General features: G+C 39.5%; 1 protein-coding gene across 1 annotated transcript; it reads right to left on the bottom strand.

Annotated features, from left to right (window-relative positions):
- Window positions 1-3,056: 3,056 nt before the first annotated feature.
- oc90 (otoconin 90) lies at window positions 3,057-22,731 on the bottom strand. Its single transcript, XM_037788568.1, has 21 exons — window positions 22,680-22,731; window positions 20,842-20,844; window positions 20,586-20,654; window positions 19,038-19,284; window positions 18,393-18,499; window positions 18,085-18,216; window positions 17,043-17,090; window positions 15,547-15,612; window positions 14,393-14,503; window positions 13,727-13,804; window positions 13,408-13,500; window positions 12,533-12,628; window positions 12,249-12,443; window positions 11,861-12,001; window positions 11,081-11,260; window positions 9,244-9,501; window positions 6,819-6,917; window positions 6,511-6,682; window positions 6,144-6,250; window positions 3,619-3,916; window positions 3,057-3,385 (listed from the first exon to the last, which is right to left on the bottom strand). The coding sequence occupies exons 1-21, from the start codon at window positions 22,729-22,731 to the stop codon at window positions 3,139-3,141; spliced, it is 2,799 nt and encodes a 932-aa protein (XP_037644496.1). The 3' UTR covers window positions 3,057-3,138.
- Between the last annotated feature and the right edge of the window lie 807 nt (window positions 22,732-23,538).

The raw sequence follows: 23,538 nt of genomic DNA on the forward strand, positions 1-23,538 counted from the left end.
TCCACCACGGTACAGGCTGACAGCATACAGCCCACGGGTGTATTAGAAGATTCCTACTGGGAACTACTCTGATTTACAGACGTCTCTTTATACTTCCACGGACACAGACTCATTTGCAGTCCATAATGGCGGCAGCTCTACCGCAGCGCCATCTAGCGGCTGTTGTCAAAAAAGCACCAGAGTTTCACCTCTTTTCTTCTACACTGTTTGGCTGTATTTCCAAAATTTAGAGCAGTATTATCCCCCAAATAGAAATAAGACAAACAATAATAATGTTGCATCATCAATATAGTTTGAAGCTGCAGGACGGTGAACATGTTTAAAATAATAATTAACGGTTAATAGAGCGGTGTGAGATCTAGTCGAGTGAATCTGGACCTGAAGCTGCAACTTCTAGTGAAAACTGACCGATAAATCAAGTTTCGATTAGAGTCTCGGCTGGATGCAGGAATCAATCAGTCTGTGAACGACGTCGTCGTCTCTGCTTTTCTTTTTTGATAAAGTATATTTAATAAGATTTAGATTTTGAATAGCGGCGGCAGATATATTCAAATAAAATAATAAATAACCGTCAGAATGAAATATGCTGTTTGCACTTTTGATCACTGTGTACTTGGTACTATAGCAAGAATGAATCAGCACAGATCAGTGTGTGGTACGACGTGATCATCAGAGGTGTTGTTCCCCCCCCCCCACACAAATGTTCAGTTTGTGAAATGTTGTATTCAAGAAATAACTGTTGTGTGAAAAACCTGTGAAAAGTCCCTCCTGACTGGTGACTGAAGTCAGAATATATCGAGTCTTAACAATCTGTAAACGGGGTGAAATCATTTCACTGCTGACCTGCCTTACTTCAGAATGCTGGAAACACACAAAAAAATATATATATAAATATAACTGAATATCAACGTGATGAACTTTCCTTCACTCTTCATGACGGACTTTTTTCAGCTACATTAAAAATGAACAAAACAGAACAAAGCGGCGCTTCTGATGATGTTTTCAGATGTTTGTGATGCAACAGTTTGTATTTTTTGTGCCAGTTTTAGAGCTAAAAGAGCTAAAGCTTGGCTTTCGTTTCAAACACACACACACACACACACTGATGATGATTTTAAACCACTAGATGACGCTGCAGGTTCTGAGGTTCTGCTCCCGCTGCAGGTTCTGAACGGTTCCACGTCTGCTAAAAAAAAGGCCTCAATTTACAGAGATCGTTGTTTAAAATGTTTAAAAACAAAATACTAATTATGCAAAAAACTAAATATACTAAACAAGAAAATAGTTCAACTAAACAAATAACTAGCAAAAGAAAAGTGTCATTAAAATAAAGTAAACATTTAGAATAATAAATCAAACAATATTACTTCTTATTAGTAAAACAACAACTAAATACTAACAAATTTGTTTTAACGCCACTAATATCTTTGTAGCGGCTCAGTTTTAAAGCTAGAGTGAAGAACATGAAAAATGTATGATGTAATGATATAATATGAAACTATAAAACCTGATGATCCATCGGTACCAACCATGTCAGACAGGCTCGTCGTGAAGGAGGCTAAATAACGCTCCAAACTTACGCTAAATTTTGGCGAGGAAAAACTGGCATGGTTGTTTTCAAAGGGGTCCCTTGACCTCTGACCTCCAGATATGTGAATGTAAATGGGTTCTATGGGTACCCACGAGTCTCCCCTTTACAGACATGCCCACTTTATGATAATCAGTAGGGGTTGCGTCCGAAATTCCATACCAACTACCAGCTATTTAATTCGCTAAAACAGCATGTGAGATATGCACGAAACCTTAGTAGGAAACCAACAGTACCACACATTACATACTACTTGCGGTGAAATATTACAGCATGGACACTACGGTGGCATACATATCCCACAATGCAATGCGGTAGTAACAACAACGTTCATAACAGACGTTGATTTCACTTTGCTAGGTGTAATATACATTTTAAATTAATTCAGACTTTGATTCTCACAAACCGTTGTTTTGGTCACGTGAGGTTGGCACGGGTTACCATGGTTACACGTCTCCAACCGGCAAGGAGGCTCTCTAAATTACAACTCTGTGCGTCCGAAAAGATTCATACTACTGTTTATTAATCACACAAAAGTATGTTGAACTATATAGTACAACTTTTGAGTATGACAGCTGTTGTTGCCTGTTGGGCTGCAGTTTGCCATGTTATGATTGGAGCATATTGTTTTATGCTAAATGCAGTACCTGTGAGGGGTTCTGGACAATATCTGTCATTGTTATGTGTTGTTAACTGATTTACAATAATAAATATATACATACATTTGCATAAAGCAGCATATTTGTCCACTCCCATGTTGATAAGAGGATTAAATACCTGACAAATCTCCCTTTAGGGTACATTTTGAACGGATAAAGAATGTGCAATTAATCGCGATTAACTGTGGACATAATCGACTGACAGCCCTAGTTTAATCAGAAATGACAAAGTCTGCAAAAATAGTTTAGTCTGACACATTTTCAATAGTTTGTATTTTGTCTCTGGGAAGTTTTTTAGTCAATAAAATGTCTAAAAATTAATAAAAAAAAATCTCCAGCCCAACTTCCCAGAGTCCGAGGTGACATCTTTAAATGTTAATTTTTGTCCCACCAACAGTTTAAAACCCAAAGATATTACATTTTCAAATATATAAAACGAGAAGCATCAAATCCTCGGAAAATATTAAACATCTTTGCTTGAAAAATGAATTTATTTTCTGTACACCGACTTATCAATTAACCGACAAAATGATTCCAGCGTTAATGTGTTCGGTTTAAAGTCTTTCTACATTTATTTGGATAAACTTTTAAGACAGAAAATCTGTGGAACCAACAATCATACGTAGTAAAATGATTTCCTTCAGTGGCAGCAGAGCCTCAGCGCTTCATTAAGCCTCTATTTAACAGTAAACTGTGTTGAGATTGATGTTCAAGACTAAAATAAACTGTTTCTATCAATACCGGCGAGCTGTGATGTCTCTTTATTACTGGTAGTTCTCTTTTGAAGGAAGATGCAGCACACCAATGTCTGCTTTTATTCATAGTTTATTTCATAAATTCAATCATCTTTAAACAAAACATTCGCTTCTAGTTTCTCTCCTCCTCCTCTTTCTACTCTTCCTCCTCTTCTCCTCCTCCCTCCTCCTCTTCCTCCTCCTCCTCCTCTTTCACCCCGGTCTCTCCTGGTCTCTCTCCTGGTCTCCCTGCTGGACGGTGCCCTTGGCTCTGCCCTGCGCTCGGCCTGTGGTTGTGGGATGATGATGGATGATGAGGAGGAGGAGGAAGAGGAGAATGTGTGGAGCTGCCAGTCGGAGGATTCTTTGACTTCTCTTCGTCCTTCAGGTCAGAGCTTTCATCACTGCAGACAGACAGTATTTTTGTGTTTAACTGAACATCAATCAAGTCTGTCAAAATGTGTAAAAAAAACTATATATATATATATTATATGTTTATTTATTATATGATATATATATTTATATATATATATATTTATATATATTTACACATATATATAAATATATCTATATATATACACATCAGGTGTGTACTGATCTGCTTATACTCAATGGTTTGCGTTCCTTCTCTTCTCACCTGTTTTGAACTTGGCGTGGCGGCGGTGTGTTTGTATCCGTTGGCGTGCCGGCAGGTTTCTGATCATGCATAATAATCGTGTCAGAGTTCCCTCCCTGCTCCTCGCTCTCCTCGCTCTCCTCGCTGGACTGAGGGGAAAGCTGTGGTTTGGGGGGTCTGCTGGCCCGGCGACAGGGAGGTCCGGGGCCGTGGCACTGCTGCGGCGGCAGGCTGTGGTTAAAGCGAGCTGCTGCCATACACTCTGCAGTCGTTTTATCACACACACACTGCAGCTTGTCGCATACGCTGACGCCGTGACCTGAGGAGGAGACGAGACTGATTAACGCGAGGTTAACGATGAAGAATGAGCACTCCGTCTTCAAAAATGTAGTCATGTTTATCTTTGTACGACGGCATATTATTGCGGCCATGTCATAGGGCCATTGTGAAATAAAAACAAATCAAATAGGGGGGGTAATATTATGAGAAAAAAACTCTGAGATTAAAGTCGTACCTGTACGAGAAAAAAATCTGATATTCTTTGAAATGAAAGTCACAAATTTACTGAAAAAAACTTTTTTTTGGTCAAGGAACCACAAAGAAGATACAGATACTTGTTTTCTTTCATGTTATTTTTTTAACATAAATAAATACTAATATAATTAATATATTTTGCACCCGACGGCTCACATTAAAGCTGTGTCTAACGATGATGTCTGTAGTGTGAGGAGGTTTATCCAACCTTGCAAAGTGAAACGTTGTGGTTCCTTTTCTCGTATTTGTGACTCTTTAATTAAAATCTGTTTTTTTCTTTCTTTGCGGATTTATGGCTTTATAATCTCAGAAAATATTTGAGTATTTTTTCTTGTAAATTTACTACTTAAGTCTCAGAATACCCAAGTTTTTTTTCTCCTAAAGTTTTTTCTCCGAATATTACCCCCTTCCCCCGGCTCCATATTTATTTATTTATTTATTTATTTATTTAAATTTTTAATTTTTTTAACCTACAATGTTTGACCTTAAAGACGTGGAAGAAATTTGAAGGTCAGGTAGTCTCCCATAGAAAAGCAAGACTGTTTTGATATAGTGAAGTGATGTGAGCCCTGTGATGTTAGTTGAAGTAAATCTGGATGTGGCAGCCATGTGTCAACTAAGTAAACATATTCTAAACAGAGCTGTATGAAATCCTTCATATCTTCATAACACTATGACTCAGGTTAAAAACAGGAAAATACATTTTTAAGTGTCTAAAATCTAGTGTTAACCATCTACATCCTACAGGCCACAAGAGGAACTGTAACTCAAAGCTTTTCCATATTAGCTTCAACACTCAGCTGTGGCAGTAGTGTAACAAACATTAATGTAACTGTGCTCCTGCGGTGTAACAAACATTAATGTAACTGTGCTCCTGTGGTGTAACAAACATTAATGTAACTGTGCTCCTGTGGTGTAACAAACATTAATGTAACTGTGCTCCTGCGGTGTAACAAACATTAACGTAACTGCTCCTGCGGTGTAACAAACATTAATGTTGCTGTGCTCCTGCGGTGTAACAAACATTAATGTAACTGTGCTCCTGCGGTGTAACAAACATTAATGTAACTGTGCTCCTGCGGTGTAACAAACATTAACGTAACTGCTCCTGCGGTGTAACAAACATTAATGTTGCTGTGCTCCTGCGGTGTAACAAACATTAATGTTACTGTGCTCCTGCGGTGTAACAAACATTAATGTTGCTGTGCTCCTGCGGTGTAACAAACATTAATGTAACTGTGCTCCTGTGGTGTAACAAACATTAATGTAACTGTGCTCCTGCGGTGTAACAAACATTAACGTAACTGCTCCTGCGGTGTAACAAACATTAATGTTGCTGTGCTCCTGCGGTGTAACAAACATTAATGTAACTGTGCTCCTGCGGTGTAACAAACATTAATGTAACTGTGCTCCTGCGGTGTAACAAACATTAATGTTACTGTGCTCCTGCAGAGTAACAAACATTAATGTTACTGTGCTCCTGCGGTGTAACAAACATTAATGTAACTGTGCTCCTGCAGTGTAACAAACATTAATGTTACTGTGCTCCTGCGGTGTAACAAACATTAATGTTACTGTGCTCCTGCAGAGTAACAAACATTAATGTTACTGTGCTCCTGCAGAGTAACAAACATTAATGTTACTGTGCTCCTGCGGTGTAACAAACATTAATGTAACTGTGCTCCTGCGGTGTAACAAACATTAATGTAACTGTGCTCCTGCAGTGTAACAAACATTAATGTAACTGTGCTCCTGCAGTGTAACAAACATTAATGTTACTGTGCTCCTGCAGAGTAACAAACATTAATGTTACTGTGCTCCTGCAGTGTAACAAACATTAATGTTACTGTGCTCCTGCAGAGTAACAAACATTAATGTTACTGTGCTCCTGCGGTGTAACAAACATTAATGTAACTGTGCTCCTGCGGTGTAACAAACATTAATGTAACTGTGCTCCTGCGGTGTAACAAACATTAATGTAACTGTGCTCCCAGCAGACCTGCTGTACTCACATCGTGGTTTCCCGTCCTCGCAGGAGATCTGAGCATTGAGCTTCCTGTCTGACCTGCAGCCCATGGAGCTGATCTGCTTCAGGCAGCAGTGATGGAAGAAGCAACACCTGATAAAGAACGATCAACATCGATTAGGTACCTTCTTAACTTCATCTGACAAATCAGCTTAGTATTAAAGCTACCCAGTGGAGTTTTTGTCCACTGGTGGTGTTTTTATGAGCCATTGGACCTCAAGGAGAGAAAATGTCTTCTTAGTTCATATCTGTACATCTTTTCATCACATTCTTTTCTTGTTTTTGTTGTTGCCTACATAGACCATGCATCAGCTATAATAAGTGTCATCACTCCTCATCCTGCAGCCGCTGACCTGTCCAGCTGGTCCTGAGGGTGACCGCCGCCCTCCTGTCCGCAGTAGCAGCCGTACATCTCGTACTCGTGTGGACATCGGCCCGTCAGGCAGTGGAGCATCTCACCCAGAGCTGGCATCTCCCGTCTGGCTCGCCCGTCGCTGCCGTACAGGGTGAAGGAGCGACTGCATTCTTTGGAGATTGCAGGAGGAAACGCATGTTAGTACGTTTTTAAACTACTGCCAAAGAGATTTTTAGAGAGATTTAAGAGAAACCTTGATTCCATTAGTGACATGTAGCAGAAAGAAATGGAGTTGTACTGTTTTACCTTTGTTGTCTGGCTGAAGTTGAATGTCAGTCAACCCAACGGACTCCAGCAGGGACCAGGCAAAGAACGGCACCGTCCTCTTCTGAGCCACATCCCAGTCTGCCAACAGACAAACGGTACATTTAGGAAAACTAGGTCAGTGCCCGATTGTGTGCAGCCAGGAAGTGCTGCTTGCAGCGTCGTTGGGGTGGTGGCTGTTTGGCGTGCTGATTCGGAGCCCCTGTTCTTGCTCGTAGACTCCACGGAAGTGAAGAAGAGTTCGGTTGTAGCATTCATCAGCAAAAGTGAACTACGGTCAATGCCTGTAGAGGCCCGCTGCAGACGACATGCTCGACCTGTCTACAAGCATACAGATATGTTTAAAAACGATTTTCCTCTACGTTTTGGCCTCTCGCCCACTAGGGGTGCAAGAAAATATCAATTTAAAGGAGATATGTGGTATTTTAACTGATGCATACAGCACAGCAGGACCTTAATACTGTACATCTGCAGGAACTAGATGCTGTTAGCTGACGGTAAAGAGATGTGTCCTACTGGAGGTGTGCTTGTCAAAGCCTCGTGGCCTCATGAGGTTACAGCTCCCACGAGTCAGCTCTGCTTTTTTACAAGTGATGCCGTTTCTGTTGGATCAGTCACCTCCGGTGCTCACAGGGAGGGTTTGCAGCCCACCGTGAAGATGAGAGTCGGCACCCTGAGGTCTGAGGACAGACTGTCGGGTGCTGAAACCTGAAGAGGCACTTTAGAAAAAGGTGGAGTGTCCCTTCAGTTTGAGGACGCGCTCATGCCTCAAGTTAAAGGAGTAGAAATATCTCTGATTTGTTCATGAGTGATGTTAAAGTGAAGCGTGAAATAGGTCCACTGTGTAATCACAAAGTGTTTCAGGGATCTCTTGTGGACTTTTTTTGAACAGTTGGGATATTCCTTTTTGTTCCTGAGGTAAGAGACCATGCCATGTCGGCTCATTGTCACCGATACCTGATCGTAGCATTTGCTTGTTTGCTGTCTTTCAGGAGTTAGATGGATGGCTGATGCCAAATGTTTGTCTCCAAAGATATGTTTCCTGACCTGAACCCAAACCAAGCGCTAACCCCAGCTGCTGGGAGCACGCAGCGAAACACAGCTGGGTCTGATGAAGGTCAGTACATACCTCCAAACTGTTGGAGCCGACCTTGGAGAAGTTAGCGGAAGTATACAAGTGGGACTACGTCTGGTTTTCAAAATAAGATGTAAATAACAAAGGGAACTGTTTATACAAAATACATCTATGGAAACGTTATCGTATCGCGGTAACGTGGCGGTTAAGCTGCTGGCCGTCGCTCTCGTCTCCGTGGTCAAATGGGCCGACGTTACGACTGTAGAACACCCAGATACTGACATTTATGTTCTCTGCATTGAAACGGCCCCGATGGAGCTGACCATGGATGGATAAAGAGAACGGAGCTGACGGGAGAGCTAGAGACCACCTTGGAGAAGTTAGAGGAAGTAGTAACTACGTCTGGTTTTCAAAATAAGGTGTTAACAAAGGGAACTGTGTATACAAAATACATCTATGGAAATAAGATTGATGGATTATATTCACCAGAAGTATAAAACATTACATGTCCCTTATAAATTAAAAAGAAAATACCACTAATCTGTGAGGGAAATGTCTTTATTCTTTGATTTTTGGGTTGCTGGATAATAAATAATTCCTGACAATGACTGATATATTTGACTTCAGGACATCTCTGACTACATACATGCTGAAAATCAAACATTTTTACTGGATTCATTTAGAGATTTTACAAAGTAAAAGTCCCTAGAAGTGCATGATTCAACTTTTCCCCATGGTCTAGTGTTAAAGAAGTTAACAAAAATCACAATAAATCATAATATCGAATCGGCACCCAGGTGTAGTGAATCGTCCCGGCCCAAGAAGAGACCCTGGATATGTTGAACTCTGTGTCGAAGGACATTTAAAACCTCCTCACTCATTGGCTATGAGTGAAAAACTAGTGCCAAACCACGTTGAACCTACAAAAACAAAACGAAAACGCCTCAAGCCACGAAAGAAAACATCCAATCGACTTGACTTTTCCAGCACTCGGTGTGTTTCTGCTCTAATCATCCCGTTTCCTCTTATTGTTAATGTCCCATTATAGGCTGCTGTTTCTTCTGGCTGTCATTAGAGCTCATAGATTCCTTTAATTTAACTTCTATACCTCCTTTTTAAATATAATTAACTTTATTGAACCCGTGAGAGAAACCTGTTTAATTTATTCGTTTTTAATTTAGATTTCATTTAACCTGGCAAGTCAGTGAAGAGCGAAGAGGGCCAGCTGGGGAGAGGCAGACGGCTCCTTGATGGGGAAATAGAAGAAAAGAAAAGAGAAGGTAGGAAAAGAACACAGCTTGTATATTTATATATTTTAAATACAAACTCTACCATCTGTGTCTTTCTCCTGCGAGCTTGCTGCCAGCTCTTCCTCCTCACACGGGGCTTCTTCTGCTGTTTCCGACTTCTCCTGCCGCTCCTCCTCAGATTCAGAGTCAGCCGTCACCTGCAAGGTTACCGTCGTGGTTCGGGTGGAGGCGTTGGTCTCTGGTCTCGGTTTGACGGAGGTGACTCGGCTTCCTCGTGTTGTCCGAGAGACGCTTCTCATTGAAGTGGATGATGAGGTTGTGGGTTGTTGAGTGGCCTCTCCTGCAGTAGACATTATTCACAGTAACAGTAGTGAATAGAAATACACGATACACCTATATCCCGCTTCGATACTATCACGATACTTGGATGCCGATTCGATATTATGATTTATTGTGATTTTTGTTAACTTCTTTAACACTAGACCATGGGGGAGAAGTTGAATCATACACTTCTAGAGACTTTTACTTATCTAAATATCTAAATGAATCCAGTAAAAATGTTTGATTTTCAGCATGAGAGATGTCCTGAAGTCAAATATATCAGGATCATTGTCAGGAATTATTTATTATCCAGAAACCCAAAAATCAAAGAATAAAGACATTTCCCTCACAGATTAGTGGTATTTTCTTTTTAATTTAAAAGGAACATGTAATGTTTTATAAATCTGGTGAATATAATCCAATCAATCTCATTTCCATAGATGTATTTTGTATATACAGTTCCCTTTGTTAACATCTTATTTTGAAAACCAGACATAGTTACTACTTCCTCTAACTTCTCCAAGGTGGTCTCTAGCTCTCCCGTCAGCTCCGTTCTCTTCATCCATCCATGGTCAGCTCCATCGGGGCCGTTTCAATGCAGAGAACACAAATGTCAGTATCTGGGTGCTCTACAGTCGTAGCGTCGGCCCATTTGACCACGGAGATGAGAGCGACGGCCGGCTCGACCGCACGTTGCCGCGATAAGATAACGTTTCCTGTTAACTTTTTCACATTTTTTGTTCCGATATTTTGGAGACATTTTTCTGCCTTTTTTGGGACATTTTTCAGACTTTTATTCAGACATATATCGGCCTTTTTCAGACTTATTTCGGTCTTTTGTTTGAACATATTTCAGACATTTTCTGGAATTATTTTCAGACATAATTTGGCTTTTTTTAGAAGTTAGCATGCAGCTTTAGCCGTGATGTCTAGCTCTGCTTTTCCTGTCAATGTGTGAAACCCAAAGTGTTTCCATCCTTTACTGGATGTGTAGTGTTTACCACGCTGGATTTAACATGTGAGGGTGCAGGTCGGATCCACAACGACCCTCCAACGTTTTCTACTACTCGTCTCGTCTCGCTGCGGTTTGTTTTGCTGAGTGGATATGACATCACGTTACACAGACTACAACAATAAAAGCGTTGACTTCCTTCTACCTCTGCATAGACTCAGATGAAGCGAATATATCGATTCTTGCTTTAAGAAAATCTATTTCAAAATCTTAAAAAAAATAAAAATAATTGCGATACAAAGGTGAATCGATTTTTGTTCCCACCCCTATTTATTACCACACGAACTGAGCCACAAGTTAAATTCCATTCACCTCCATTGTGTCGTCGTGGATGCAGAAATCTCAGAGATAAATATCTCAATACCTGAACAAATAAAACCCAAACTATCTGCACGGGTAGCTGCAACTAGAGCAAGGGAGCATTCATGTTATAAAGTGATTCTGACACTTTCTGCAACAGATGCAAATTACCAAGATGGTGCAAACATTTAATTAATTCCACTCACCCAATGTGTTAATGATATGCTAATTCATTCACAAAATGTTTTCCCAGTGAAGTGCTGCTGTGTGCCTGGAGCTGCCTCACCTTGGCTCGGGGGACTGAGAGGAACAGCAACAGGTGTGTGCGCTCTCAAGTCTTCCTCCCATGAATCAGGAGTTGTGGGTGAGACGGCGGCGGTTCTCCCTGGGTCGCTCTCTGGTGGCGAGCTTCTTGTCGAAGATCTTTCTGTCACCCTGGTAATCGTTTCTGGGCCCGTGGTAGTGGCTGTTATCACACACAGATTACAGAGCGAGGGGAGCAATCCTCCTTAATCTTTTATTTCTTTAAACCGTAATCTTTCCCCTCATATTCAATTATTACACGTTGAAGTTTTAACAGCATGTTAGTGACGTTCTCTAAATTTACTGCCAGATTAAATATATTCACTCACTGTTGAGCACAAACCAATGTTAGCTGAAACAGGCGGTTAAAAAACGTTTTTCGGCACCCTATAATACGATTTTTTTTCAACATATTATACTATGACTTTTTTTTCGGCATACTATACTGTTGTTTTTTTGGATATACTATACTATGACTTTTTTTCATCATTTTTCGACATACTATAATGTGACGTTTTTTTTTACATACTATACTATGATGTTTTTTCGACATACTATACTATGACGGGTTTTTTTCAACATCATATACTATGACGTTTTGTTTTTTTCTGACATACTATACTATGAAGGTTTTTTCGGCATACTATGACGTTTGTTTTTTTCCGGCATATTATACTATGACGTTTTTTTCCGACAATGTATAGTATGTCGGAAAAAAAACGTCATAGTATAGTATGTTGAAAAAAATAAAATCTCCACTGACCTGTTTGAGAAGCTGATGTTTTCTCTGTAAACGGCGTCGAGCTTCCTCTCCCCTCGTTGGACTTGTCTGTGGTTACAGTCCGTGATGTTGTTGTTGTTTTGGCGGTAGTGGTTGTTAACACAGTCGTGAGCATGTCTCTGACTGAAGAAGAACAACAACAATAACAATGAGTTAGATTCTCAACCGTTTTTAACACTATTGTTTTAAGCTTAATAGTGTTTATACACAATGTAAAATCTGTAATGTCTCAGATAATAGTACAACACAAACAAATAGAGGCCGGTAAAAAGGTTTAGGCAGGGGAGGAATAACCTGCACTCATGTGCTTTAATAAATTATTATGTCATGTCATATTCACCACCCAGGACGTTTCTTTAGTTAAACTCACCATGTTCATCTGAGGCTTCCTGCTCCCCTTCATCACCATCATCACCATCATCATCATCATCATCATCATCATCATCATCATCATCATCATCATCATCATCCTCTTCTTCCTCTTCTTCAGATGACTTTATTTTCTCAGACGGACTGATTTGTGGTTTTGCTGATGTCAGCGATGGAGTTGTGACGATGACTGAACCTGAAGAGACATCTTATAAAATTAATATCATGTCCCGTGACCTCTGACCTCCAGATATGTGAATGTAAATGGGTTCTATGGGTACCCACCTTCAGCTGCTCCACCTTCACCTGCTCCACCTTCAGCTGCTCCACCTTCACCTGCTCCACCTTCAGCTGCTCCACCTTCACCCTCCTCAAACTCCTCTGAAATGACAAACAAAAATCACATTTAACACACACGGTGGATTTCAATACTACTCTGCATACTTTCACTTCACCCTTTACTCGGGGACAGCTGTGATTTGAGATGAATACTAACATTAACATGCTGAAAAAGTCTTACTATTTCAAGAAAAAAAGAAGTTGTAATATTACGAGAATAAAGTCATAACTTTACGAGAAAAAAGTCGTAATATTACGAGAATAAAGTTAAAAATAGTTAAGAGCCTCAACGATTAATCGATCGCAAACTATTTTGATCATTGATTAATCGGTTTGAGTTATTGTTTTACCAGCTTCTTAAATGTGAATATTTTCTGGTTATGACAGTAAACTAAATATCTTTGAGACATTTGAGGACGTCATCTTGGGCTTTGGGAAACACTGACTGACATTTTATAGACCAAACATCTATTATTGATTAATCAAGAAAATAATCAGATTAATGCACAATGAAAATAATCATTAGTTGCAGCCCTAAAATACTTATTTTAAATGTATTTTCCTGAAAGTCCTGCAATACCGGAGTGACTGAAATTCAGTCAATCTTACTTCCTTTTTTTCTGTTAATTCCAAACAAAGCAGATAAAATGCATCACTTCCTGATAACTTTGTTTTATGAATTAGACATCGGGTGAATCACTGCTCAGTTAAAGGAATCACGTCATGGAAATAAATAAAAAAAACATTGCCAACTGCTCTTTTATATAAAAAACGAGGACTGTTACCGATCGAGAGGAAGACAGACTGTATTATTTGCTCACCGCGGCTGACTGCTGGAGGATCGTGGGTCGTCTGATCCGTATTTATCTCTTCCCGCTCGAGTGCTTCCTCTGCTGCCACTGCCTCGTTCAAATCTGTAAAAAGCGGCGACAGGAAACGTCTGAGCCAAGTGAGTCATCGAGCAGCAGGAGTGCGAGCAGCGGGGAAATGATTATTTCTGGTGTTTTGGAAGCTGCGGGACGGTCAGCTCGAGCCAAATGTAATTATGAGCAGCTTGGAAAGACACACGTTTGCCAGAAAAGTACTTGCAGGAGGAATCGCAGGAAGTACGTACGGACGGAAACGAGAAAACTGTTTTACCTTTAGAGGTGAAACTCGTTGTTTCCTCCTCTTCTACCTCCTCGGCTTCAACTTCACCTTCACCTTCCTCAACCTCCTCTGGAATGACAAAAATCACATTTTACACACACGGATGGATTTCAGTACTACTCTGCATACTTTCACTTCACTCTCACTCGGGAGCAGCTGTGATTTGAGATGAATACTAAAATTAGTATGCTCAAAACGTCATACTATTTCAAGAAAAACAATGTTGTTATATTACGAGAATAAAGTCATAACTTTATAAGAAAGAAAATCGTAATATTAGGAGTATAAAGTCATAATTTAGTTAATGCAAATTTGCGTTAACTTAGACAGCCCTAGTTTAATAGTTTGAGAAATAATTCACTAAAAGTGAAAAATGTCAACCTCATGTTGGCGCTAGAGGAACCAAAGTCAGTAGGATTCATCCTATATGAATGCCTGAATACAAATCAGTGATCATAATTTTGATGCAGATTAATACATTCTGATGCGGTAGAGTCGTATATCTCTTTCCCCAGACATGACGCCTGCATCTGTTACAGCACGGACTACGTATACAGGAGAGAGGTGACATGTAGAAGACCTTTCTATCTTTAAATCCTCCAGCTTTAGCTCTCCGTGTTACACCTGTGCCCTGCGGGCCAATTAGAGAGCGTATACCTGCAGACGTCAGCGGGGGGGGCAGGCCTGGCGGTGGGGCGACGAGGTCGCCGTCCAACCACGCGGTGTCACTCTGGTTATCCAGCCCGCTGATCATTAGCGGGTCCATCTCTGCTGGCCAGAACACAAGAACAGCTCAGAACCGGGTCAAACCCAAGACGCACCGATCATCCAACTGTCTGAGGTTTAACTGTCTGGTTAGTCAGCGCAGGAAATATATTAATTATATTAGTATTTATTTATGTTTAAAAAGGATGACTTAAACGTTATTACATCTATTAGGGGCACATCGAGTAAAAAAAATCTGAGATTTTGAGGATAAAGTCATAATAATATGAGAAAAAAGTCTTAATTTCATGAGAATAACGTCATAACTTTACGAGAAAGAAAGTTGTAATAGTACGAGAATAAAGTCATAGCTTTACGAGGAAATTGTTTTTAATATTGCGAGAATATCGTCATAACTTTACAAGAAAAAAAGTCGTAATATTACGAGAATAACGTCATAACTTTACAAGAAAAAAGTCGTAATATTACGAGAATAAAGTCATAACTTTACGAGAAAAAAAGTCGTAATATTACGAGAATAACGTCATAACTTTACGAGAAAGAAAGTTGTAATAGTACGAGAATAAAGTCATAGCTTTACAAGGAAATTGTTTTTAATATTGCGAGAATATCGTCATAACTTTACAAGAAAAAAGTCATAATATTACGAGAATAAAGTCAACTTTACGAGAAAAAAAAGTCGTAATATTACGAGAATAAAGTCATAACTTTACGAGAAAGAAAGTTGTAATATTACGAGAATAAAGTCATAACTTTATGAGAAAAAAGTCGGAATATTACGAGAATGAAGTCATAGCTTTACGAGAAAAAAGTAATTTCCTCCTCCACAAAAGAGGCCCAGGTTTTCTTCTCATAAACTTATGACTTTATTCTCAAAATTTCAGATTTATTTTTTATTCTTCAATGTGGCCCTAATCCTCCGTCGTACATTATAAATCAGCCAGTCATGGATTTTTAAACAACTTCTGATGGAGTCTGGTCTTCCAGACACAAATAAATCTATTAATCAATCTAATTTCACTCTGGAGAAGACGTCTAACTATTGGATTTCACAAAGTGAACTCAACCATAAACTGTGTTTTTACCTGCTGACAGGAAGGAAGAGTTGGAGAGCTGTTGGATCACAGAGTCGTTTAAAGCTGAGAGAACATCTGGAGAGAAGAAGGACAAGAAGAAGAAGGAGGAGGACGGGATGAGACCAGCAGACACAGGAGGGATTAAATCTCTCTGTATATATTAATATTAAGGCTGTCAAATAATGCGATAATAACACAAATTCATTTTAACGCCACTAATTTCTTTAATGCATTAATGCAACTTGTGATTTTTAGGTTGTAGCGGCTCAGTTTTAAAGCTAGTGTGAAGATACTGGTATCATATGAAACTAGAAAACCTAATGTCCGGGCCAGACTGCCCGCATGAGCAGTGTGTGACAGCTGCCTCGCTGAACCGCTGTGTCTCTCACACGTGTGGCGTCCACACCGTCAGTGTTTCGGCAGAGTTTGCCTTTCATAATGGCTATTTCCTTTTACTATAAATGTAACTTATATTTATTTTAGACAGAAAAAGGTTAAGAAACAGGAAGTAATTTGTAAATAATAGTAATAATCCACAATTAAAACCCCCGTACTATATTCATTAATGGAGCCGTGCAAGTCACTGCATGTTCTACAACACTGTCATGTCTATGACATATTCTACAGGTGTCTAGACATTTAAGCTGTAGTAATGTTGCTGATATGATGTCAATATACAGTCAATAGATCACCTTCACTGTCTGTTGCTACTGTGAACCGCTGCGCTTCTCGCGGTAAAAATAGGCGAGACCTCGAATCTCTAGAAGACACACTGTCGAGCCGCTTAATGAATCCATCGGTACCAACCATGTCATACTAGCTTGTCGCCAAGGAGACCAAATAACCCTCATCCAGATGACGTATTGCCAGTCTGATGTAGACCTCTACGAGAGCCGGTTTAATCCTCGATTGGCCCAATTCGGTTCTTCAAAGAGACTTTTTAGCTTCTATTTAGATCTACTTATTTGATATTGACACACCTAGAACACATGACGCATGTCTTTTCATTACTTATTCCTGAAATCACCAACACAAGTTGATCTGTAGTTCAAACAGTGAAATATTTATTCAAACAGAAACACTGAACTTGGAACTGTCTGACGGGCTCCGACAGGCTTTACATCACTTTTCCTCTGAACTTTAATAAACTCAGCTCCTCCTGCTCCTCTCAGACGGAGAGACAGATCAAAAGGAACTTGTTTTTTTTTTCCGTTCTCCAGCTGTGCGTGGGCAGCAGGAAGCCGCAGGATTAAAATGTCGAGAGGTCATCGTTTTAATTGGCTGAGAGAGACGCAGAGGTGTGACTCAGCCAATCAATCGCTTCCCTCTGATCCGACATCGCTGACCCCGCTCGCAAAACTGACGCAACCTCCCCCCCGACTGACGCACCGTCTGGAGAAAGCTGACGCAGACGTTTTTGGTGGTGCGGTGGTCGTGTCCTGTGCGAGCTCCCTGACTCGGCGTCATTCGATCAGCTTTGATCAGCTGACGTCACTGAGACTCACCCGCTCCGCTGAAGGCCTCGCTGAGCTCCTCGGTGCTGCCGAACACATCTGAACACACAGAATCACACTAATGATGAGAGACAGCGTCGATAAAAAAATAACCTGTTGATTCATTTTAATCCTTCCACAACGACGTCAAACACAATGTACATTTATTGATTTAATAATGTAATGATAATATTTTATCATGTTTATAAGAATAACAAAGTTGCCAGTGTGAGGCTGGTTTTGGGTTAAAGATCTTATGCATTTTAGTGATATGTTGGCTAGAACATTTTGTAGGTGATGTTAAACAAGAAATAGTACAATAAATATAAAGTATAAAATATATAAATATATATATATATATATATATATACACACATATAAATATAATATATATACATATATATCATATTTCATATATATTTCATATAATATATAAATACATTAACAATGTATGTAAATAAAATTTAAATAAATACATACAAAATATAAATACATAAAAAAGTAGAATAAATATGAAGTATAATTTATTATATATCATATTTTTATACTTTGTTTATTTTACTTTTTTATGTATTTATATTTGATATTGTATTATTCAGTATTTATTTATTTTACTTTTTTAAATTATGCAAATTATGCATGCATTTATTCTTTTTTCATTATGTATATATTTATATGGAAAAGGAGCATGGTAATAATATGTTTTGCTATCTTGGAATTATGAAATAGATTCAAATTTGCCAAGTGTTTTTGTTATCGTAATATTCGGATGTTAAGTAAACTACATTTGGGTATTTTTTTCCAATTTAGTTTACTATAACTGAGTGAAAAAAAAAAGTATGTTTACTGGTCATATTCTCCGTACTAGTAATCTCTAATCTACGACGAAGTATTAGAGCCACATCGAGGAAAAGTAAATAAATCTGAAATTAATGAGAATAAAGTCATAAATTTATGAGAAAAAAAGTCAGAATATTACTAATAATAATTTCTGGAAGCAAAAATATCAATAGAAGATATTATTCTGTTGAATGTCCCACTGTGAGGAAGTTACCTGTCTGATTTGTAACAGAGCAGGACGACGCAGCGAGGTCTCGCAGTGTTGAGTTGTAGGAGCTCTGAGCCACGCAGTCGATGGCGGCCTGGTTACATTCACAAAACGTCTGCTGACACCAATCACCGGCATCTCCGAGACAAAGAAAAGAGCATTAATAAACCGTGAGGTTGCCGACACTCAGCGGAGATTTCTGTCATTTGCAGCCTCATATTTAGTGTACAGATGATTTTCTTATCTAACTCTCAGCAAGAACGCAAATAAGCGTAGGCTATTCCCCAAAAGGTCCTTTAAACTGTAAGTCTTACCACAGCTGCTGTTGGCTGCTGAACAGGTGAAGTTGTTGGGGAGGAGCGGCATCTCCGGCCTGCAGGGGGCAGCGTTCTGATAACACAGCCGGTGAGTCTCACAGCATCTGCAGCAAAGAAGACATGAGACATAAGTTAACTAATGCATGGTACCAAAGCATGTTTATTAATAAGAAGTGGAAGCTAATTGTTTGTTCTATTCATTGCAACGTCAGCGCCCAGCAGCAGAGCTACGCTTCCGCCATTTTGGACTGAAGGCGACTACCGTACGCCAGTAAAACGTACGCCTACAACGAAATTTTATGTAGTAAAAAGTCCTGTTATTTGTCTGAAGACCACGTCTTTATCTGGTGAACTCCTGGGGTGCATCGAGGACTGCTGGTTCACAACAACAACAACAACAGGTACAATGTGTCCTCCCTCACATAATTAAAGGACTAAAATATCTCTGATGGGGGATGGGACAGTTTGTTTGTCAGTACCGATGACTCTCCCGTGTTCTGAAGCCTCCCTCTCCAGCCGGTAGTCAAAACATCTTTCTGCCTGTCTGAGTTTTACTTTGCACATCCACCGCCTCCAGACTCTGAATTCAATTAAGCCACCATGCTGTATTTTAAATTCAGCAGCAGCGGTCGTCTTACTCACATGTCCAGAGCATCCACGGGGTCTCCGGCAGCCACGTATCTGCAGGAGCAGCCGTAATCTTCCAGGTCGCGTGGGCAAAGCCCCGTCGCACAGCGGAGCTTCAGAGCAAAGCTCACCAGCGAGGGGAAATTATCGAAGAGCGAGTGGAGCCAGGTGAAGCGAAGGCCGAGACAATCTGTACGAAGAAGAAGAGACAAACACACACAGAGACTCGATTTCCTTCCACGGTTGCAGGTGGAGAGCAGAGCGATTTAATCATAGATAATCCTGTTGGCGGGTTCCAATAACCTGAGTCCAGAGCGGCGAGCGGGGCTGAACATTATTTAGGCCACCAGCTCTCCACATGCCAGGTGAGCCCACGGTGCTGATTAGGACTCGAGGTGTCCCAGAACATCACAGCTGGTGATCAGTCGACCTTGATGTTTAACAACATCAGAAAATATCACATAAAGTCAGGCGGCGTCTAGTTAACCCTCTGAGACCCACGACAGACCGTTCTTTTGTTTGTTTTAGGGGGTCTTTAGGGGGAGATAGCAGGTCAACAGTAGATGTCACATAGAAGTGGTGAACATCATCTGAAAGCTGGAACCTGACGATTAATTTGCATCTCAGAACATGATGATAGAAGTATATGATGGTCATCCTCATGCTCTATTATGTCTCATAAGTTGTTGCAGCAATGTTTGGGGTTGATACCATTTATTACACAGATTTGGTGCTAAATTTAACAATTTCTTACCACTGGAGAATTGATAAAAATGATCAATAATCCCTCCAAAATACCACATTAAGACACCAAGACCTTGAGGAACACCAAAGAATAAGCAATGCTGTGATTTGGGATAAAAAACTTTTGACATTTTGGAGATTTCTGCAAGAATTGCATTTTTCGGTGATTGGGTGGCGAGCATTTCTGTTGTGTAAACTGCTCAGAAACCCCCTTATTGATCAATCTAGCTAGGAAAGCCATCCATCCTCTGAATGCTCTAGGTCTCTAGTTTGATCCATCCATCCTCTGAATGCTCTAGGTCTCTAGTTTGATCCATCCATCCTCTGAATGCTCTAGGTCTCTAGTTTGATCCATCCATCCTCTGAATGCTCTAGGTCTCTAGTTTGATCCATCCATCCTCTGAATGCTCTAGGTCTCTAGTTTGTGGCTGTAAAGTTTCATGAGGCTGTGATTATCCTAGAGGTCACCACAAGGTCATTTTATACAGTGAGGTCAATGAAATGTCTCCTATGGGGACTAACATCATCACACATGAATCCAGTTGGGCTCATTGGATCCACCAGAGTGTCAGCTTTACAGTGAGACACAATTTATGGAATTCAAGACTGTTTACAGATATAGCTGCATATAACACTGAACCCCCGTCAGCACGCTGACCTTTCTCACATGAAACGCTGCATGACTGACGGTTTGAACTCAGTCAACCAACGAATCGCCCACTTTGATGAGCTGATTCATTCATTATCATTAAGCAGAGCTACAGTATGTGTCTCTATGTGTGTCATAATGCTCTCTACATAATGTTTATTCTTCCTCACCAGTCATGTGATCTGCGTTTTGGTCGCCGGCCTCCGGGTCCGGGCAGAAGACGGAGCCGGCAGAAAGCGCTGAAGACAGAGATGAGTCATTATTATAATAATAGTGATTTGATTTAACCCATCAGTAAACCATCACATTACATCATGCCACATTAGTATATGAAGCATGTTGGAGGTTTTCTGTGGTAATAAATGGATTTCTTTAAACAAGTGGTGGTGGGTACGTATGTTTATGGGAAGGTAAACGTGAACTCACCGTCTGGAACAGCAGATAGCATGAAAATCCATATCAGAAACATGACTTGTTTCCTGCGTTCAGAGGGAGAAGGGTTGTGTTTAATGATGGACTTTCAGTTAGGAGCAAAAGGGAAAGAAATCCCCCAAAAGATGACGCTCTGAGCATCATCACTGCAAAGCAAAGCTACGATTTGTCGGTTGTTTTATAGTAAAACATTTGCTTTGTTTGTTTGACAGTTCTTAATATTCTCAGTCAGGTTAACAATAATGTCCTAAATGTACCTTAAAGGGAGATTTGTCAAGTATGTAATCCTTTTATCAACATGGGAGTGGACAAATATGCTGCTTTATGCAAATGTATGTCTATATTTATTATTGTAAATTAATTAACAACACAAAACAATGACAGATATTGTCCAGAAACCCTCACAGGTACTTATGTATAATGTATATGTATTATATGCACTGTATAATACAGTATATAAATACATAAATAAATAAATTTAAAAAAATAAAATTTAAAGGAAAAATGAATAAATATAAAACAAAATGGAAAATCCAAAATACATATGAAAAATAAGAATTTAAAATAAAAAATAGCTAAATAAATGTAAAAAATATATAAAATAAAATGGAATAAATAAATAAATAAAATTAAAATTGAAAGGAAAAATTTATAAATATAAAAAATGGAAAATCCAAAAAACATAAAAAAATAAGAATTTAAAATAAAAAATAGCTAAATAAATGTAAAACATAAATACAATAAAATGGAATAGATAAAAAATAAATAAACAAATAAATAAAAAAAATTTAAATTGAAAGGAAAAATGTATAAATATAAAAAATGGAAAATCCAAAAAACATATGAAAATCAAGAATGTAAAATAAAAAATAGATAAATAAATATAAAAAGAAAAAAATGGAAATGGAAAATAAAAAATGGAATAGAAAAAAAATAAAAAAAATAAATAGATATAAAAAAAATGGAAATCAATTAACAACACAAAACAATGACAAATATTTTCCAGAAACCCTAACAGGTACTGCATTTAGCATTAAAAATATGTCCCAAACTGCATGTGATCATCATAAAGTGGGCATGTCTGTAAAGGGGAGACTCGTGGGTACCCAGTGAACCCATTTACATTCACTGATCTGGAGGTCAGAGGTCAAGGGACCCCTTTGAAAATCGCCATGGCAGTTTTTCCTCTCCAAAACTTAGCGTAACTTTGGAGCGTTATTTAACCTCCTTCACTACAAGCTAGTATGACATGGTTGGTACCGATGGATTCATCAGGTTTTTCTAGTTTCATATGATACCAGTATCTTCACTCTGGTTTTAAAACTGAGGAGTTTTCTGGACAATATCTGTCATTGTTTTGTGTTGTTAAATGATTTATAATAAAACATATATACATACAATTGCATAAAGCAGCATATTTGCCCACCATAAGAGTATTAAATACTTGACAAATCTCCCTTTAAGGGATATTTTGAACAGATAAAAAAAATGTGCGACCTTTGTATGAATGTTAAATACCTGAGATTTGATGAGCTTTTCAAGAGATGTAAAATAATACAACAGCACAGAAGGTAGAAAAGAGCTCCACGTCATCACAACTGCAAAAGCTTGTAAGATGAAACATACGTACGTGCTCATCACAGGGGACCACAAATGTCACCATTTTATTTTTTTTGACGGCGTAATAGAGACCTGAACTCACCCCCACATCTACAGCTCCATAAATTACCCCCGTCATTACAGCGACTGATTACTGCCGCGCCAGACGAGACGGGCGACCTTCTCCGCTCGCCGGTTTCAGTGTCTTTAATGGCTTCAACAGCTCGGCCCACCTGTGGCTCCGCTCTGCTCTGCTCCGCTCGGCGAGGTGACGAAGTGTATCATTACGGTTATTCAGGCCCGGAGCACGTTTCATTAAGAGCAGAGTTATCAGCTCTTCTGGTGTCAACGCAGCACAGAGGAGGTCAGCTGTCTCCTTAATGCAGTTATATATGTATGTACTTCATCTTTAATGTCAGCTCAAAGCTGAAGTGGTCAACTCTGCATGTTAATGCATCCAAATGACAACAGAGAGTCGTTTATACAATCTATGGAGGGTTTTTATCAAAATAAGCACCTTTGAGGCATGTTATTATATTATTATATTATTATACTGAATATCTGTCTATAAGAATGTGTACGTCACTGTCTGGCTTACAGTGGAGCGGAGAAATGGAAGGAACCACCAGTTGTTGCTGTGTGGTGGCTGAATGGGGAGTGGTAATGAGGAGGGATGTCACTCCTCATAACACTCTGGTGTCACTTCTGGTTGCAGAAAAACAAGATGGCAACAGTCAAAAACCAAGATGGTGATGGCCAAAAACCAAGATGGCAACGGACAAAAACCAAGGTGGCGATGGCCAAAAACCAAGATGGCGAAGGCCAAAAACCAAGATGGCGACGGCCAAAAACCAAGATGGCCACTGCCAAAAACCAAGATGGCGACTGCCGAAAACCAAGATGTCAATGGCCAAAAACCAAGATGGCGTCTGCCAAAAACCATGGTGGCGGAGGCCAAAAAACAAGATAGCGAAGGCTAAAAACCAAGACGGCAACGTCCAACAACCAAGATGGCGACGTCCAACAACCAAGATGGTGACGGCCAAAACCCAAAATTTTCAATATATTTGTGCCAAAAGTGTCCCACAGCAG

Source organism: Sebastes umbrosus, chromosome 12 (genome assembly GCF_015220745.1).
Source record: "Sebastes umbrosus isolate fSebUmb1 chromosome 12, fSebUmb1.pri, whole genome shotgun sequence".
Taxonomy (NCBI): Eukaryota; Metazoa; Chordata; class Actinopteri; order Perciformes; family Sebastidae; genus Sebastes; species Sebastes umbrosus.

Excerpts from the sequence above, each read along its gene's own strand:
- oc90 (XM_037788568.1), bottom strand. The coding sequence starts at position 22,731 with ATGATACACTTCGTCACCTCGCCGAGCGGAGCAGAGCAGAGCGGAGCC. Across the intron at positions 12,002-12,248 it reads GGAAGCCTCAGATGAACATG|TCAGAGACATGCTCACGACT; the intron begins GTGAGTTTAACT and ends GTTCTTCTTCAG. Across the intron at positions 11,261-11,860 it reads AACATCAGCTTCTCAAACAG|CCACTACCACGGGCCCAGAA; the intron begins GTCAGTGGAGAT and ends GTGTGATAACAG.